This window comes from Tripterygium wilfordii, chromosome 4 (genome assembly GCF_013401445.1).
Source record: "Tripterygium wilfordii isolate XIE 37 chromosome 4, ASM1340144v1, whole genome shotgun sequence".
In the NCBI taxonomy this organism is placed as follows: Eukaryota; Viridiplantae; Streptophyta; class Magnoliopsida; order Celastrales; family Celastraceae; genus Tripterygium; species Tripterygium wilfordii.
In genome coordinates, this window is record NC_052235.1 from 461,192 (window position 1) to 481,744 (window position 20,553).

Genomic DNA, 20,553 nt, shown 5'->3' on the forward strand with positions numbered 1-20,553 from the left:
CTTAAATTACCATAATCACAAGGTCTTAGATAGATTCACGGGGCTGTGACTAACATTTCAAAGACAGCGAACACATAGAATCACGTGGAGGCATCTGAGTGGAGTGGGTTGGTTTGTTTTCCAAACCTTTCCTTTTGTTAACTGTCATGCATTAAAAGTGACTGATATCTTTTCTTTCTAAGCCAATAAAAAAGTGACGCATGATTGGTCAAAAAAGGTCTCCGTTATGACTTAATAAATATGAAAATTACCAAGTTAAGTCCATCATTATTCTTTAGGCCTCTCCCTATTATTATTAAGCGAAAAATTAAATTCAATTGATGATTTTGTTTTTCAATCATAATTAAGAACTCCTGCCCGTTAAAAAAAATTTGACATAGATGTGTATTTATAATTTCATTTATAACCAACGAGAAGTTATTTGATTCGCAATCGACTCGATTAGGTATATATGTGTCCCCGATTTCAATTGGTATTTCAAAAAGGGAAATTATTTTATCGAAAGAAATAAACTAAAATGACGTTACACTTACACATGCCATGAAATTATGATCTTAGATTCAAATGGCATGTTAGTCAGCCACAAAATTTTCCTTCTCCATTCTTGTCAGTGCTATCCAATTGAAAACATTTTAGATGAAGTAACCTTAGATTTGTCAGTAGGGAAGTAGTAAAAACGAAAGTTGGCTTCATTAAATAAGATTAATTTACAAGGGTTACTTATACAAATACAAATATACAATTAGATTGGGCAATGTGGGTAGTCTACAGGCAATGATAAGATCTATATCAAACGTGTTTCATGAGTTATATCAGGAGGATTTCTTGACTAGTACTTAGCATGCTCGGTAATTATTGTCATCTCTTGAGCTTCCTGAACATTAGGACTGGTATCGCCACGGTCAGGAGAAGGTGTCCCCTGTTCTTCAAAGAGAGTGAAACTATGATCATGGCTTGATGGAGTTGGAGGACAGTGGGTGTCTGGAGAGGTACGAACCGGACTCTGGCCACTCCGGTCATAGAATTCACTTTTTCTTGAAAGTGTGTGAAGAGAGGTCTTTTTGGTCGAAAATTCTCAACAAATCAAGGATTCTACTCCATATTGAAGGTTTTGACTCAAGAGTACTTTAGGACATGTCTGTGCTCATAGATAAACATTGCTGCCAACTCCTGCAATTAGGAATAAGCCCCACAAGCTATTAAGACCAAGCCTGCTAGAAGAGACCGAAGTGCTCGAGTCTTGGCAATTGCTTTGATTCCCTAACCATGCATTCTCAATTTCCTTAATTTTATCTCCCTCAGTCACAGTTATCATGGCACCTGAAACATCGGGTACTAGAGGGGAATTTCTTGGAAAGACCTGCAAAATCGAATTCACAGATAAACCATGCCCAAGATCAAAAGGGACAGCAGGAACTGTAAGGCATTGGTTTCGGTAGGAGCTGAATTAGAAAAGAAAAGAAGAATAAAAACTCACAAAGGCAAGGCCTGCAGTTCTAAAAGTTGGTTCAATCATGGTATATTTGTTGCGATATTTGGCAAGCAGCAGCCTGACATAAGGTAGTTCATCAAAAGCAGCCCTTATGCCACCATTTGCAGTGCCTTTCGCGAACAAATCATGACATTCTTCAGCCGAACCATAAAATATTAGCTTTGATTCGTCAAAACCCAATCCTTTCAACATTTCAGAAACAAAATTTCTTGGTAACCCACATTGTCCCCATTCTTAATAAGCTCATGCACATCAGTAACGGTGGGCTGCAGCCGCTGTACGGTGAGTATACTTGACAGACTTGCAGAGAAGCTTTGTGTGAGAATCAGAACAACAAGGCACCAAACCACAATTACAAATCTAGCCAAGTTGCTCACCACTCTCTCCCCTGCAAACAACATTCAGTATTCATTGAGCTCTGACTCAAAGTTAAGGTTCCTCTGCAGTGAATCTATAAAATGACAGACGCAACATACTATGTGCAAAAACCATGGTTGAAAATGAGAACCAGAAGCTTGTGCCAGCTTGATGGGTAGGTGGACCGCGAAGTCACCGTTGATCCGGTGTTTGAGAACCCAGGCTATGAACCTGATGAAGACAAAGAAACAAGCACTAGTCACCCAAAGTTCCCATGTAAATGGATCCATGAATACCCATCCATTGTTGCTCTGGTCTGCGATTGGAACAATCATTGACACACCAGATTCTGTGTATGGCCATGTGAAGTCTGCATACTTGGACCTGTTTTCTCTGACTGTTGTATCTCCCACCACAGCGTCACATTTCTGTCCATGAAGAGACCATTTCATTAGGATATCAGTCAAAGTAAGTTTTGATGGATTTAATTGTATAGGTCTAACATTCATTGGTATGAACAGTACTATTGGTTGCATTCAAAGCAAGTTTGATGAGGCAAGGTAGGAGAACTCACCCCAGTATACACTTGATAAACCAAATCATCGTAAGTGGTTTCCTGTCCATTGGGCTGAGCATAGGGAACATACTCATAGTGAATAGCATATGGTGAAGCTTCCACTACAGCATCGAAAACCGCAATGCAGTAACCAGTGACTTTTATGGAGTTGGTGTTGGGATCAGTGAAACCAGACTTCCTTGGAACTGCTATTCGCAATTTCTTCTCATTTGTAGGCATTTGCCAACCCTTTGGACTTGATGTCGAATCTCCTGGCCATATAATCGGTGCAAGAATACTGGAGTTGGGAGCAGAATTTGTAGTTGAAATGGATGAATTCAGGTTTCTTACAAGTCCTCTCTCTGTTGTCCAAAATCCAACTCTCCTGCTCCATTTCCATTTATGTTAACTATCTCAAAAGCTGAAGACTGTAATTCTCCATTGACCAGTTGAAACTCTCCAGAAATTCCTTTAAATCTCGTGCTTAGCAGTGCTTGGAGAAGCACTGGGCCGTTCTGGGAAATCCCAATCGTTTCGACTCTCGAGACCACTTGATGATGAATTGGCAGAAACATTTAGAGTTTCTGAAAATCAAAAAGTTGGTGGAATTCACTGCAATTTCAGCTGCCAGGGCTAACTCCATGGTAGCATCATATGCACGTAATCCAAAAACATTCAGTTCAGTGTCAAAAACCGTTGGATTGTCCTGTTGGAACTTCCTCTTCCAATGAACCCAGAACTCTTCCAGCTCTGTACTTCCTTGAACATAAGGTTGAACACCCAATAAGCCTTGCATGGACTCCATGACAGAAGCATTGACTGAGCTCAACAAATTCGTCATTGAAGTTGTCATGATCCAGACATACCCCTTACTCATCATTCCTACCTCTTTAGCTTTGGTGAAGACCCTAGATCCCAAAGAAGGCAGCATGTATACTATGAATACCCTTGCTTGCATTTTCATTAGCTTGTACAGCTCTGCCTCAATCTCCACATCAGTGGCCAGAGAACTGATGACGCTCCGGTAAGCAACTCAAGTGTTCACTGCTAGTAAGGCGTCGATTAAGTAAGGCACAATTCCTTGTCCGCACTCATTGCCCATATAAATAAGCACTGCCTCTCGCCATTGAAAGGCTTGTGTGACTGCACTTATGGCTGCAACTTGAGAGGAGTCATTTTGGGTGGCTCGAATGAAGTATTCACTGTGAAAACATGTGAGGGAAGGGCTTGATGCAGTGAAGCTTATGATGGGAACATGAGCTTTGTCTCCAAGTTCAATTATGAAGTTTGCTTGCATTGTTGATTGAGGGCCTATTATGGCTTGCACTTGTACATTCTTCATCAAGTCCAAAGCTGTTTGTTTGGAAATGAAATTAAGAGAAAGAAGGAAAAGGTTTAAAGACTTTATCAAACCCAATAAAAGTTAAACGACTCTCGTGCACAAACAAGCTAATTCTTGATGAACTTGAATTATATCTCGGATATCAGAAAGGAAGGAAAAAAAACTTATAGGGGAAACCAATTAATTTGATAAGTGATTTAAAAATCAAGTTGAGTTTGATCATAACTAGCATAGAGAGAGAGAGAGAGAGAGAGAGATAGACAATAAACCTGCTGAAGCTGCATCAACAACACCTCCATTGGAGTCCTGGAATTCAGGAATTCAAGACAAGCCTGGTTTTATAGTCAGCATGTGAGGCACAGAAATCTGAGAGAGCCATATTGATGCAGCTCAAGCTTATCTTCCCAAATCCTGTTTCCAGGTCAAGAACAACTCCTACATTAACTGGGATTGATGTTGTGTTGTTTTGTGCCTGACCCATCAATTTTGCAAAAACAATAATCCACAAAGAAAGGAAGACAAAGAAAGAAGAAAGCTTGGCAGGGTTACTCTTCCACATATTTGACAGTTTTGGCTTTGAAGAGGGAAGATGTGTTGTTCAGGCTCTAATTAGGAAATTAGACTGAGTATATATAGAGAGATGGAGACTGTGCGTGGAAGGGAATTATGTATGTACTGAGTTCATTGCATGGGGAGGACTCAACTCAGACTAATAATTATTTGCGACTGCTCCTTCTGTGGCTTTAGCACAACTGTTCATATTCAACAAATTAAAATAGATCCCCTGGTTGACATCTAAAAGATATCCCTTGTCTTATATCATCATAGTTTGCCTTGACCAAATCAAAGTATCTGTTTCTTGAATCTTGAAAACTCATTGTCGAAGTTCCAGCCAGAGCTGTACTTGCTTACTTGGTTGAATAACCTAATTATATATCAGTCAGTTATTTAAGATAAGTTAATTAATTTTCTTTTACCTTGTTTTGCAGAAATCTCAATCACTTATGTTGTTAGCATAAAAGACAGTATTGCTCAAGGAAACTATGGCTACGTATTTTCTAAGAACCATCCTTAATCCTTTGATATACTTAGAAAATAGTAACTGATTGCAAAAGCAAGTATAGCTTCATTTTCATGACCATGGCTCCTTTCTAGGAATTATCCTTTGCTATGTTATAAATTTGTTGAGTAATTGATTTAGTGACAAAGAAAGGTTTTCATCATTATGTGTAATCATCTGACCATGGAATTTGGAATCATAAATGTCTGAATTTGAAATTCAAAGTGTCTGGAACAGTCACTAACTGGGGAGTTTCTTGACAAAATTTACTTCTGATATATTCATAAACAAAGCTGGTGTCCATAGTATACGAACATAGTTGACTTTCTGATAATCGGTTAATCAAATACATGAAATACACAGAAAAACCAGTTGTGTTATGCAGGAGTAATTTTAGTTAATGTCATATTGTCATCAGCCATTTGTGCCCAATGCCCCCACAATTGTACAATAATTTCTGTTCTTTTTCATCCATATTTGCAAAGCTAATTGTCAGTATTTTGTTCTTCTAGGAGTCATAAACGTTTGATATCAATAAGATTAACAATGACACAGAAGAAATAAATAAGAGAGAACAAACATCAAACACCTGGAGTGCATTATAAATACCAAAAGAGGTGATGCCATATGATCAATGACATATATCCATCGAAAATCTAGTACCAACTACAAACAGAACACCAAATACGATTAGAATAACATCAACTTACGATTTTAGTGGACAAGCTCAACACCTCTGCAAACTTCAGCCTCGGAACCAGTAACTTCAAAACCCATAAAACATTGAACTCCAACAGAGCGAATTTCCGGTACACTAGATTGTGATATCGAGAGCTCACGATTGAATACGACAGAATGTCGCTCCTTCACGTTACCGAACCAACAATTTTCTGGGTTCCCATCACCTCCAACCACTCTCGAAGATCCTAACAAGACACCGGGGAATGTTTCAGAGTGAGATCAGGCAGCTGCCTAGTATTGCGGAGCCTGTCCATTCTTACATTACAGGGCTGAAAAGAATTCCGGGCTTCCTTAATAATGGGCTGAATTGTCCAGTCCCAAAACTCGGGCTTGGGCTGCTTAAAGTAATCTCAGTTGGTAACTTGGGCCTGACAGTCTCACTGGAACTTAAAAGTTTTTTGGGCCTTGGATTTTTCTGGGCTTCTATCTTTGGGCATAACGTTGCAATATTACTTCCATTGGTTAATGATTAAGACGAGCTTATGCTTCCTGTTTAGGAGAAAGGCCTGTAACATTGACGATTACATCTTGCATGAAAATGTTATTCAACAGAGTTTATAGACTTGAGAGATGTGTGTTACAAGACTGAATGATTTTCCATGCTGATGCAGTTTTCATGCATGAGAGAAGAAAATCTTTTGGGATTGTTTCTTTGTCTAGGCATGGATCTATGTGAGAGAGTAATCTACTGGAAGTAGTGAGAGGATCTACATCTATTGGTTTTTCATGGATTATCTTCAGGAATTCTTTGCTGTTCTCGGGTGTGATTGGCAAGTTCAATGATGACATCAATCTCTTCAGTTACTTGAACATTTGGATTATTTGGATCTCCATGCTCAGGAGAAGGTGTTCCTTGCTCTCCAAAGAAAGTGAAACTATGATCATAGCTTGATGGACTAGGATAGCAGTGGGTGCTTGGAGAGGTTCCAACAGGACTCTGATCATCACCATGAATTCCACTTTCTTCATAGAGTTTACTTTTCTTGAAAGTATGTGAAGTGAGGTCCTTCTGGTTGAATATTCTTGCCAAATCCCAAATTTTTCTCCATTTTGAAGATTCTGAATCAGAGGTCTTCAACAGATTCCTTTGCTCATAGACAAACATGGCCGCAAATATGAGCAGTGCTAATGTTGAAGCAACTCCTGCAATTAGGAATAAACCCCAAAAGCTATCAAGGCCAAGGCTACTGGAAGAGACTGAAGTGCTAGAATTTGGGCAAGTGCTTTCATTTCCAAACCATGTCTTCTCAATATCCTTCATTTTATCTCCCTCGGTCACTTCTAAGATTGCTCGTGACACATCAGGTACCAGAGGGGAGTTTCTTGGGAAGACCTGCACTTACACAGAAAAACAAATCAAACCCACATGAGAAAAAGAAGGAATTTGAGTTTGGTGATTCATATTCAAGCCATAAATCCAATCAAATTGACAAAAACTATAGAAGAAAGAACAGAGAGAGAATGATGATGTAACTTACAAAGCCAAAACCAGCAGTTTTAAAAGTTGGGTCAACCATGGTATACTTGGAGCAGTATTTGGCAAGAAAGATCCTCAGATATGGAACTTCATCGAAAGCAGCAGCTATGCCACCCTTTGCAGTTCCTTTTTCAAACAAATCATGACATTCTTCCGCTGATTGATAGACTACGAGTTTCGATTTGTCAAAACCTAATCCGATCAACAGTTCATACACAAAAGTACCCATTTGATAACCGATATTCTCTTGATTCTTAATGAGCTCATGCACATCATTCACGGTGGGCTGCAGCTGCTGCACTGTGAGTAAACTGGTCAAGCTGGCAGTATAGCTTTGTGTAAGAATCAGAACAACGAAGCACCATATTATTACTACAAATCTAGCCAAGTTGCTCACTACTCTCTCCCCTGCAGGCGAAATTAGACAAGAAATGAGTTATGAGAACACATTCATACATCAAACACAGACGAGCAAGATGAATCGTGACTTACGATGTGCAAAAACCATGGTTGAGAAAGAGAACCAGAAGCTTGTGCCAGCTTGATAGGCAGGGGGGCCACGAAAGTCTTCGTTGATCCGGTGTTCAAGAACCCAAACCACAAATCCAATGAACACAAAGAAACAACCGCTTGTGGCCCAAAGGTCCCATGTCAAGGGCTTCAAGAAAACCCATGCATTGTTGCTCTTGTTTTCTTTGAATGGGACAATCATAGACACACCAGATTCTGTGTAGGGCAATGTAAAGTCTACATAATTGGACCTGTTTGCTCTGATGGTTGTATCTCCCACCACACCATCAAATCTCTGTCACAAGAGATCAATCAGTTCAACACAACAAATCTTTAATTGCCATAAGACATGGGATGAGCAAGTATAATCAATATAAAAAAAACTTACCCCAAGAAATACTTGATAGATCATTTCATCATAATTGGGTTGCTCACCATTAGGCCCGGAGTAGGGAATGAGTTCATATGGAACAGCATATGGCAAAGATTTAATTACAGCATCGAAGACATCAATGCAGTAGCCTGTGATTGTTATGGTATTACTTGAGTCTGTCGTCACTTTCACAAATTGAGTGAAACCCTGCTTCACAGGAACTGCTATCCGCATCTTCGGCTCATTTGTGGGAATCTCCCATCCTTTCGGAGTTGATCTCAAATCTCCTGGCCATATAATTGTTCCAAGAATAGTAGAATTGGATGTTGAATGTATAGTTGAATTTCCTGATGAATCATTCAGGTTTCTCTCAAGTCCATTGTCTGGTGTCCAATACCCAACTCCTCTTGCTCCATTTCCATTTATATTGACTATCTGAAACGTTGAGGACTGTAATTGCCTATCGATGAGCCTGAACTCTCCAGATAGACCTTTGAAAGTTGTTTTCAACAATGCTTGCAGAAATGATGGACCATTTTGGGAAATCCCAATTGAATCAAGATCGGTTGTTGAGTTTGCAGAACCATTTTTAGGGTTCTGAAAAATCAAAGAGTTGGTGGAATTCACTGCATTTTCAGCTGCCATGGCTAGTGCCACTACAGCGTCATATGCGCGTAACCCAAAAACATTCAATTCAACACCAACAACTGTAGGATTGTCCTGTTGGAATTTCCTCTTCCATCTAGCTTGGAACTCTTCAAGCTCCTTTGTTATTGGAACATAAGGTCTAACACCCAGTAAGCCTTGCATAGAATCCACGACAGAATTGTTCAGTGAACTTAATAAATTTGTCATTGAATCTGTCATGATCCAAACAAATCCTTCCCTCATCATTCCAATCCGTTTGGCTGTGGTGAAAACTCTAGAACCCAAAGAAGGCGACATGTGGACAATGAACACTCTTGTCTGCTTAGTCATTAGCATGTAAAGCTCTGCTTCAATCTCATCACTACTAGCTCTAGAGCTAATGACACTCCGGTACGAGACTCGAGTGTTGACAGCTTGTAATGCGTCGGTAAGGAACTGTATAATCCCTTGGCCGTACTCATCATCGACATACACAAGCACGGCCTCCTGCCACTGATAAGCTTGGACTAGTGCACTGATGGCTAAAACTTGAGAGGAGTCATTTTGGGTGGCTCGAACAAAGTATTGGGTGTGGAAGGATGTGAGGGAAGCACTTGATGCAGAGAAAGTGACAATGGGAACCTGAGATTTGTCTCCAAGTTTGATCAAGAAGTTTGCTTCCATGGATGTTTCAGGGCCTAGTATTGCTTGAACTTGTCCATTCTTTATCAAGTCTAAACCTGTTTGTTGAAATGACAAGCATGAGCATACACCGTTAGCTTCAATGCCAAGCTAACAAAATCAAATGATATCTAATAATTTTCTGATATTACTTTTCATAAACGGAAAGCAATATAGATTGGACATGAATAGATTTAAGACAAAAATACTATTGCATCCCAATCATCTTCTTGAATGCTAAGCGACTCACATTCTGCAAATTAAGAAGCTGAAATTATCAAGCAATATTCATGATAAAAGCCCATGATTGGCCTTGTCTCTTTCGGGTGGTAATAACAAATAAAGCACATCTAGAGAGAGATAGAGATACACACAGAGAGAGAGAGAGAGAGAGAGAGAGAGAGAGACAGCACCTGCTGAAGCTGCACCAACAACATCTCCATTGGAGTCTCTGGAGGTCAAGACCAGCCTGGTTTTGTAGTTACTATGAGAAGAATAAAAATCCGAGAGAGCCATGTTTATGCAACTTAAACTCATCATTCCGAACTCTGTTTCCAAGTCAACAACAACTCCTATCTTAACTGGGATTGTGGCGTTGTTTTGTGCCAAACCCATTGTTGTGAATAGAAGAACCCATATAGAGAATATGAGAAATGAAGAAGAAGAAGAAGAAGAAGAAAAGGCGAGCTTGAAAGGAAGGTCCTTCCACATGTTTGTGAAGCTTTTGATAGTTTAGTTTAAATTTTTGAAGGAAAAATATGGCAGTATGGTACTATTTGTAGGAGGAAGCTTTTGTAGGGTCTTAATTTTGAAAAGTAAGCATACTTTTTTGTAATATTTTGTTCCAGTTGACTGTGAAGTAGAAGGCTTCTTGGGTTACACCTGGTTCAATCATTATGTGGTTCAATTCTCGGCTTGTGTCAGTCATTGCCTGCCTTGACCAAATCAACCCAGAGTATAGGTTACTGTGGTCACCGGTCGTATGTATATTAATAAGGTTGATTGTTGAATTTCGAACCATAATTACATGTACTAAATTCAATTCCTCCTCTTTCTTTTTTTTTTTCAAGAAAATAAATGACGAGACAGAGGATTTAAATACTGAAATAGTTTAAGTTATTCATATTTCATAGAGTACAATAAGGTTTTGAATGACTTATAAGTATCTTATTACCAGACAAGACATAACGACTACTGTCCTCCCCAACTCAAAAGTCATATAATCGTACTTTACCAAGAATATTATTAAAAAAGATATACATGTCCTCCTCATAGTCACATAGATCGATATGAAAACTTCCATCCAACTTGCTCCATTTGATTCGCAGAGATTTACTTGATTAAAATAAAAAATACAATACAAGCTAACAAAGAATGCAGAGAGACTTATTTAATGTTCACTGGAGAATTTGACTCCAAAATGAAGTTCTTCTTCTCCAAATATTCCAAGGAAGACTTGGTCAATGAACCTGCTATTAATTATCATCAAGGGTTATGACAAACACGGATAATTTGTCTTTGCCTAAAGGCACTTGCAATGGTTTAGGAGGAAATGTCCCTAACAAAATTAATTTTGAGTCTCACCTCTATTACACAAAAAGTCAAGTCAAATACGTATTCTAACACAATAACATCAACAAAACACAAATTTCTATACACTTTCTCTTCCCACACACTTTCTCTTTCCACCCAACCCAACAACATTCTATTCCTCCATATTATCCACAACAAAACTACACCAAAACACAAATACCATTACATCCACATCAGCAAAACACTTCTCCCAATACAACCACATAAGCAAAACACGTTTTACAATACAACCACATCAGCAAAAGATAACATCTTTGTTGGCCCAATAATTGTCTACCATTGCAAGTAATAACTCGAGTCAAGCAACTTCTAACCATCTGACACAAAGGAATTCAAGCTCACAACGAATATCTTCCTTTGAAATTCAAAGCGTCCAGAAGAAGAGCCATTCATTAGAGCAATTCTTCACGCGGTCGCAATGTTAATACACTATTTGCAATGACACAAAATCTAGAGCTGCTTGTCACACTAAGAAAATTAGATGGAGTTTCAACTAACGCAGTCCATAATGAAGCGCATGTATTAATTTTCTGTAATTTCATGACTAAGCATCCATGGTCGATGATTCTTACATCTTAACCACACAATAATTTCTAAGGAGTTGCCCATTCTTTTAAAAAAACACACACACAGCAAGGACTTGAACAACTCTGACTTTCCACTGAATGGCACTGGCCAACTGCTTTATTTTGTATAGGACATAATTAGAGCCCGTATTTAACAAATGTAATGCACAAGAACAAGCTATCAATAAAGTAAAACCACCTTAAATGAAATAATAACAATCAACAAATGAAATGCACAAGAAAGACCAAGAAACAAGCAACAGCAGCGACATTACTCGTGAACATACAAAAATCCCAAGAAGGACTTCAAACAGGAAATGAATGAGTACAAGTTCAACGATGCTAGTTCTAGCTCATTCATCCCTAGAAGCTGGATCCATCCCAGTAGAAGGGCTATCAGCGAAATACTCTTGGTGCTTCACATTAACCCCATACTGCCATAAAATGATTGGGAAAAACAACAAGTAAAAGAATCTATTTTAGATATCTTATCAAAAAGTACGTCAAGAATAGAAAATGGATAGGTATACCCATTAAAGAAGTAACAACATTCATTTCCCATGACAATGTCATCTATTGTTTTCACTCTTTTACCATTTTGATCCATAAAAATACATGATAAGTTATCATGGTATCCGTCGAGTATATACAGAAGAATGCAATGATGAGCTAAAGAAAGATCAAAGAACTACAATCAAAAAAGTGTTGGCTAATGATTCTACAACAATAGACACTTCTCACTTATCCAAAATTTGCAGTCTATAAAAATAACGTGTTTGGTGTTTGCAAAGAAATCAAGAGAGAAACTTTGCTTCAGGTCTAGGGTTATAAAGAAAATTTCACGGCCTACCTCATGTAGTGCTTTCGACAGATCCTCCGTAGTCAATATAAGACGCTTATCCTGTCCCAATAAAAAAAAGTAAAGACAAGCCACATGAAAAAAGATGAATAGATAATAGAAGAAAAGGAAGCTGAAGAACACCTTCAGCTGCTTATCCCTTTTGTCCTTGACAACTGACGACTGTCGTGCCTTGCATTGCCTACATCAGGAAGTGTGAGTGGTTATAAAAATCTCCCAAAACCAAAACTAACATTTACCATTGGAAACCAACAAAACAAACTAAACAATCCTCAACGCCATCATCAAAGCTATAATATCAAATAACTTGTTTAATTTCTTTCATTAAGAGAAATTAGACACTATACTTTAGCCCTCTCCCCTTTTGTTTTCTCTTTTCTTCTTTTTTAAGTTCTCTTCCTTGTTGAACAAAAGAAATGCTGAGAGCTAAGAAACAGTAAGTTAAAGATTCTGAACCTAAAACCATATAAATACAAAGCTTATCTACGGGACAACAAATATCAGCAACATAACATTATAAGATTCCCCTTAGTTGGGTTAAAAGGCGGTTTCAGTTACACAATTGTGCCTACAAGTAGCAACCAATTTTTTTTTCCAAATACTCAGTCTCAGAACATACAGAAATTTTCATATTCCACTCCCTTCTAGTATCCTCTCATACAGAGACTCCAACCTTATGGAAAAAAGCTACGATTTTAACACTTGAGACCCCCTCCCTACCGCCATAACTATTGTTATAGATGTAACTTGTAGACAAACCATATAGACATTGTATTATGAAGTTTTTGCTATCTTCAACTACCCATTCAACCTCTTTTCAAGATTGTAAAATTTGTGGATATTAGATCTCTTATGATGGCTATTCTTACCATCAGATTGACAGACTTGTCACCATTAACATAAATGGGGCTATGTGAAGTACACGAATTTGAAAAACAAAATAAAAGATTTGGATACATACTGGAGAGCATCGCTTGCAACCTCTGCAACAAACTTCTGTGTAGCAATAGCTACAAGCCTAATTCTGCAAAGAGAATAAAATGAACTCAAGTTGACTAGATATCTAAATGCAAAAGGATCAACTCGTAACATTTAACGGTTATTCCTCATTTCCTCTCCTTTAAATTCAAGATATAAAAGAGATCTAATAAACAATTGAGATTCACCCTGATTATAGTTTCCAGAACACATTATCGTCTAACTTCGGTGAAAGGAAATACGAGAGAGAAATGGGCAGAGGGAAATTAAGTTGTCGAAGCTTAACACAGTTTGCATGAATCACTGGCATCATCATCATCAAAGCCTGATCCCAAATGATAGGTCTAGCTACACCAGATCCTAAATTGAAGTTCCTTGAAGTCATCCATTTGAAACACATCAGAATCCAAGAACAAAAGCAATCAGGAACTAAACTAACCCAAGCATGACAACCAGACTAAGTTCACGTGTCAATTTATGTTATTCAATATATATAGAGTTCCAATAAACAATTGAGAGACAGCTTGATTGACAGTTAGCAGAACACATTGTCATCTAAGTTCACCACAAGAGATAGGAAAGCCAAATTTAGTTAGCCCAGCATAACACAATTATTACAAATCATCCGCATCATCAAAGCCTTACTCCAGATGATTGGGCCCAGCTACACAAATCCTTCATAATAGTTACTACGAGTTGTCCAGTTGAAGCACGTATCAGAATCCAAGAACACGAACAATCAGGAACTCAACTAACCCTAGCATGACAACCAGACTAAGTTCATTCGTAGACTTTTTGTTTCCTCTACATTATCACCAACCAAACGGATAAAAAGAAAATTGATGGAGTAAGAAGTACATACAATCGAACATCGGGATACTGAAATCCGCTCTTTCCCAGGTAATGCTCCACCAATTCATCGGGGATCTTAAAAGTTAAAACAACAATTTTTGAAAAGAAAAATCCAAATGATTACTAAAAAGTCTAATTAGGTCACAGACAGATTTGACATGGAGTTTCGAGGAACTCACAGTGGGAGTGTAATCCATTAACGACGCCAGGAACTCCGTAAGAGCAGCATCATCGTCGTGTCTTCCGTCACTCGATTGCTGAAGATTATTATTGTTCATCTTCAATGTTCTGGAAACATGCGTATTCAAGTAGCAGCTTCTCTCACAATCTCACGCCCACGCCCACGCCCACGCCCACGCCGAAGCGCATAATATTTATTTATTTATTTTCAAGGCAAACAAGAATATTAAAAAAGATGGGTCTGGCGGATCAAATCAACCCAGCAAGGTAGGGTAATGTAAGTGGACACAGGGAATGCAGCCCTTTAATTTACAAACTGAGGCCCTATTGGCTGTTAATTTACAACTTAATTGATGGGCTACGTATGGGCTGAGGGCCCAATCTTGAATTAGATAGTTTAGGAACATAAAAGAAGACAGATAAATTATCAGTACTCCGTCCTAATCCCCTGGGCCTGACATGCCGTGCCCGGTGCCCAGAATAATTTGGGCCTATAGACTGGACTTTCCTCATCTCAAAAAGTAGTTAAAAAGCCCAAACTTAATAGCAGTTTTTTATGGCCCAAAACTAGCTAAAAGCCTATAACATGCCAGCATGATCTGTCCATGTCTAGCTTGCAATGGTCTCTCGACTCTCGGGACTCATAAAGGTTTCTGCAACTTGGCAACATATATATATACACACATACACCCTTCCATTAAACCCTTATATGACATAAGGTAAATGTGTAAAATAAAGATCTATGTTTATACCATTAATTTGAAACATGTAAGACCTAAAGCAGTTAATTCACTTGTCATCTCATTCATCCACACCATTAAAGAGTCATCCTTATTTTACACCCTTATATTAGACCCTTATGTGAGAAATCCTATATATATGTATATGTGTGTGTCTATGTATGTATTTATGTATGTATAAAAATATAACACCAAGAAATAAAAGAAAAAGATGTAACGAAAGAATTGGATCCATATCTGCACAAAATGCTATGCATGTTGAATGAAACTAGAGATTGGAGAATGTTCACTATTTTATTCAAATATCAAACAATGGTGCTAGTCGGCCCAAAATTATGGTAGCCCAAATAGCCCAAATCTAGGTGACAGTATGACTCAGCTGATGATTGTACAAGTGAGAGAAAATTAAAATTCCAAAACTTTCATTCTCTTATCTCATAGATGGTCAGAGATGGAGAGACCCCTACTTTCTCTCTCTCCTTCCATCTCTCTTATTTTCACGGTGAAAACAAAAATCAATCATCCAACCACCGATCATGGCTGTTGACACACCAATCTGATTTTTTTTTCAATATGAACTAAGAACAATGAAATTAATAATTTTGCTGATATATCAACGAAATAACTTATTCCATTGATTTTATCAATGGATTTGGGCTATTTCATTGATAAAATCAATGGAATGGGGATATTCCATTGATTTTATCTGAGAAGCAAATTGAATATTTTAGAGGAAAACAAAATAAATTCAAAAAAATAGAATGAGAAAGAATTGTTTATTTGGTATGGCTCCTTCATCGTACAAAGATCCTCCTATAACCAAACCCACATATAGCACACAATGGATTCTCACCCATACCCTTGACCCATTCAAGTGGATTAGTTAGGAAGAACTCATCTCTGTTTTAGAGTTTGTTGTGGCACATGTGAGCAACAACTAACTCTCTTTCCCCTTCTTTCTTCTCTCCCCGCTTCCACCACTGGCCGACGACAACTCTGACGTCCGGCAACGTTTGGTGTTCGTGTTGGTCCCAAAATGATTAGACAATAATCATGAACACAATCCAACCCTCATCAACCGGATCTAGTAGCAAGATTGACCAGAAAATCCAAAGGAATTTGCCATGGAGCCGGACCTTCGAACGTCAGATCCGACAGCCTCCGACGCTGCCTTTGCAAACGGGCACCACCACTGGACTCCCCGCATTGAGGAGCACCTAGCCCAACCATCTATCGGTAGGAACAACCACCGGAGGTGCTTGACCCATGTTGTGACCCAGCCACCGACGGTGAGAGGAAGAGAAAGGGGAGAGAGAGAGAGAGAGAGTGAGTGTGTGTGTGTGTGAGGGGGAGGGGAGAGTGAATATTTGTGTGAAATTTTCAAATTTCAAATTTCATCCACATAGGATGCTGATATGGACATGCCAACTAGATTTGGGTTCTTTTGGGTTACCAAATTTTGGGCTCTTTGTCATTTTCCAATATCAAAAGCATGGCTATTTCTAGCCTTACAATGCAGGTAACAGAATCAGAAAAATCAGCTACTCCACGTTAACATATTACGTGGCTAAATAATAGGTCAACTAACAACATCCTACTTAATAGGACTTATTTAACAAACTGCAGTATCAAGACTGCCTAAATAAACTCAAGACTCCTAACAAACTTCAACATCCTCCCTTAAACTGAATGCATGCAATCAGTTTAAACTTGTAACTGAACAAACTCCCATAAGCTCACGCAATTTTCCAAATGCATCCAGCTTTAAAGGCTTGGTCATTATGTCTGCCACCTGCTCCTGTGACTGACAATGAATCAACCTTACTGTACCATTTTTGTTGAGCTCACGAAGGAAGTGAAAACGAACATCGATGTGTTTACTACGACCATGCATGACAGGATTCTTTGAGAGTTTAATTGCAGAACTGTTATCACAAAACACAGTTGTAGGCTCAACTTGTGCTTGATTTAGAGCATCTAGGAGCCTTCTTATCCAAATTGCTTGACAAGCACATGACGCTGCAGCAATGAACTCTGCTTCAGTTGTGGACAAGGTGACTATAGGTTGTTTCCTGTCTTCTACATCCCCTGCATAGTCACTGTCAGTATAAGCAAATAACTTCTCATTTCCTCCCTTCTTGTAGAATAATCCAAACTCCATAGTTCCTTTCAAATATCGTAATATCCTCTTGGTTGCTTGCAAGTGTATTTCAGTGGGATGTTCCATGTACCTGCTAATGAGGCTAACTACAAACATGATATCAGGTCTTGTAGTGGTGAGATACATAAGGCTTCCTACAATCTGTTTATAGAATGTACTGTCTACCTTCTTGCCATGCTCATCCTTCGTTAGCTTGACTCCAGGAACAATTGGACTGTGAACAGGATTACATTCACTCATTCTGAACCTCTCCAGCACTTCTTGCACATATCTCATCTGGCCAATGAAAACCCCATCTGACCTTTGCAGTACTTCTATCCCAAGAAAGTATCTCATCCTTCCCAAATCAGTCATGTTGAATGCTTTCATCATAGACTATTTAAACTTGATGAATAGCACATCATCATTTCCAGTAAAGATAAGGTCATCGACATACAAACAGACAATTAGTATCTTACCTCCTTCTGCTTCTTTGATAAATAAGGTATGTTCATAAAGACATTTTTGGAAACCTTCCTTCTCAAAGTAAGATTCAATGCGACTATACCATGCTCTAGGAGCTTGTTTAAGGCCATACAAAGCTTTCTTCAACCTATATACCTTCTGCTCATTTCCTTTTTGCTCATACCCTTGAGGTTGTGCCACATACACCTCCTCACTCAAGTCTCCATGTAAAAAGGCAGATTTAACATCTAATTGATAAAGTGTCCAATTTTTTTGAGCTGCCAGTGAGATTACTAACCTGATTGTATCCATCCTGGCCACTGGTGCAAATACTTCAGCATAATCTATCCCATATTGTTGAGTGTATCCCTTTGCCACTAGCCGCGCTTTGTACTTGTCCACCTGTCCATTTTCATTAAGCTTAGTTTTGTACAACCATTTCACTCCAACTTTTGTTTTTCCAGCAAGTAAGCCAGTCAGCTCCCAAGTGTGATTTTTCTCAATGGATTCTATCTCAGAGTTCATTGCTTGTCTCCATTTTGGACTCTTCACAGCATCTGCATATGTCACAGCATCACTTTCTATAAACATTGCAAGATGGTTTGTATCTTCTTCTTCATCAGAAAATCCTTCTCCACTTTCATAGTTGCTCATCCAAGTAGGCTGCCTCCTGGATCTCCTGGCAGGTTCTTCAAAGTTTTCATCCTCCATTGCTTCTGTAACTTCCTCTTCATGTTGGCTGCCTTCATTTTCTTCTTCAGCTTCTACTGTTTTCTCATGCAAATCAACGCTAGTCCTTGCTTCTGTCTCTGTCTCCTCATGCCAGTCCAAAGCAGCTGAGACTGCCTCTTTATGTTTTTCATTCCAATTCCAGCTTTTGTCTTCTTCAAATACTACATCCTGGCTTATAATGATCTTCTGCGAAACAGGATCATACAACCTATATGCCTTTGATTCATCACTGACACCAAATATAACACATGTCAAGCTCTTGTCATCAAGCTTTGTTCTCTTGTTGTCTGAAACATGAACATGAGATATGCGTCCAAACACCCTGAAATACTCAATTGAAGGTCTAATTCCACTCCAGGCTTCCTCTGGGGTCATGTTTCTGATTGCAAGGGTAGGGCTCCGGTTCAAGATGTGAGTTGTCCAATTTACTGCTTCTGGCCAAAAAGTCTTGGGAATCTTTTTCTCTGACAGCATACTTCTGACCATATTCATAATGGTTCGATTCTTTCTTTCCGCCACACCGTTTTGCTGAGGGGTGTAGGCAGCAGTCAATTGTCTTCGAATGCCATTATTTTCACAGAAGCTTGTGAATTCATGTGACATGAATTCACCACCACGATCTGTGCGTAGACACTTTATGCAAGCACCTGTTTCTTTCTCAACAAAACTTCTAAATTTCTGGAAAGTAACTAGAGCTTCTGATTTTTCAGTCAAGAAATAAATCCATGTCTTTCGACTAAAATCATCAATGAAGCTAATTAGGTACCTTTTTCTGCTTACTGAGGTAGGTGAGATTGGACCGCAAATGTCAGCATGCACCAACTGTAGGATTTGTGAGGCTCTCCATGTGCTTTTCTTTGGAAAAATGTCTCTGTGTTGCTTCCCAATTAGACAGCTTTCACATACAGTCAACGGAGCTGTGAGTTTTGGCAGTCCATTAACCATATTCTTCTGATATAGAGTTGTGAGACCACTGAAACTGAGATGCCCATATTTGCAGTGCCAGAGTCTACTTTGATCTTGTACAAAAGAGTTAAAACTAGCATGCTTACTTGGTAATGATTGTGACAACAGAGTGAACATCCTATTGGTTGCCATTGTGGTCTCCATGATTAGGCCTTTGTCAGGATGATATATTTTGCACTTCCCATGCTGTATTAGAATTGCTGTCCTTTCTCTTGCAGTTGACCGACACTCAATAGGTTGTTTTTCAATTCTGGGACATAAAACACTTCAGTGATCATCTGTGAGATACCATTCACTTGCATCCGTATACTTCCCTTTCCCATTACAGCCATTGACTTGTTGTTGCCAAGCTTTACAGATTCTCTAAACTCTCCATCAAAATGGGAAAACATGTCCCTCTTGCCACACATGTGATTGCTGCATCCAGTGTCAAGGAACCATACTTCTTCTTTAGTTGCTGTAATGTCTACACTGGCCATTAGTAGCATTTCTTCATTAATTTATGTATAGTTGCTCCTTGTCTGATTCTCCTTTCTTGGACACTCATATTGAAAGTGCCCAAGTTCATGGCAATTGTAACACTCTATGATGGATTTATCAAAACCTTGCCTGCCTCTCCCTCTCCCTCTCCCTCTTCCTCTTCCACGAAATCCTCCTTGTCCACGTCCTCTTCTTTCAGATTGCTCTTCATGACTGACCTTGAGAGCCTGTTCTTCCACTTTATGGCTGTTCATGCGTTGTTCATGCACAAGAAGGCTACTCTGTAATGCATCAATGGACAAGGTGTCCAAGTCATTGGACTCCTCAATTGAGCACACAACATAGTCAAATTTTGAGTCCATGGACCTCAAAATTTTCTCTATGACCGTCACATCACCCATCTTCTCACCATTGATCCTCATCTTGTTAGCTATGGTGAGTGTCCTTGCGAAGTATTCATCCACTGATTCTCCTCCCTTCATGTGGAGAATTTCAAATTCTTTTCGTAAAGCTTGTAACTGGGCACGTTTCACTTGAGTTGTCCCCTGATACTTCTTCTTCAATGAATCCCATATGTCTTTGGCCGTATCCTTGTTCAAGATAGTCTCCAAAGTTGCACGATCAATTGCCTTGAAGAGGTAATTTTTGATCTTCAAATCCTTCAGCTTCATGTCTTCAATCACTTTCTTTTGTCCATCATTCAAGTCTGCTTCATCTGCTGCTGCAGGAATTCCTGTTTCCACCAGCGTCCAGTATTCCTTGGACCGTAGGAAGTTCTCCATGAGC

At 39.0% G+C, this 20,553-nt stretch overlaps 2 protein-coding genes and 1 pseudogene across 2 annotated transcripts; all 3 read right to left on the reverse strand.

Annotated features, from left to right (window-relative positions):
* Nucleotides 1-676: 676 nt before the first annotated feature.
* LOC119995925 lies at nucleotides 677-5,827 on the reverse strand (annotated as a pseudogene).
* Nucleotides 5,828-6,032: 205 nt separating this feature from the next.
* On the reverse strand, nucleotides 6,033-10,853 carry LOC119996578 (glutamate receptor 2.7-like). The gene is made up of 5 exons (XM_038843267.1): nucleotides 9,630-10,853; nucleotides 7,924-9,275; nucleotides 7,518-7,830; nucleotides 7,027-7,433; nucleotides 6,033-6,881 (listed from the first exon to the last, which is right to left on the reverse strand). Exons 1-5 carry the CDS (start codon nucleotides 9,925-9,927, stop codon nucleotides 6,273-6,275), a joined length of 2,979 nt encoding a protein of 992 aa, XP_038699195.1. The 5' UTR covers nucleotides 9,928-10,853; the 3' UTR covers nucleotides 6,033-6,272.
* Nucleotides 10,854-11,554: 701 nt separating this feature from the next.
* On the reverse strand, nucleotides 11,555-14,413 carry LOC119996277 (transcription initiation factor TFIID subunit 10-like). The gene is made up of 6 exons (XM_038842854.1): nucleotides 14,244-14,413; nucleotides 14,075-14,139; nucleotides 13,196-13,258; nucleotides 12,358-12,415; nucleotides 12,226-12,276; nucleotides 11,555-11,809 (listed from the first exon to the last, which is right to left on the reverse strand). Exons 1-6 carry the CDS (start codon nucleotides 14,340-14,342, stop codon nucleotides 11,729-11,731), a joined length of 417 nt encoding a protein of 138 aa, XP_038698782.1. The 5' UTR covers nucleotides 14,343-14,413; the 3' UTR covers nucleotides 11,555-11,728.
* Nucleotides 14,414-20,553: the final 6,140 nt, after the last annotated feature.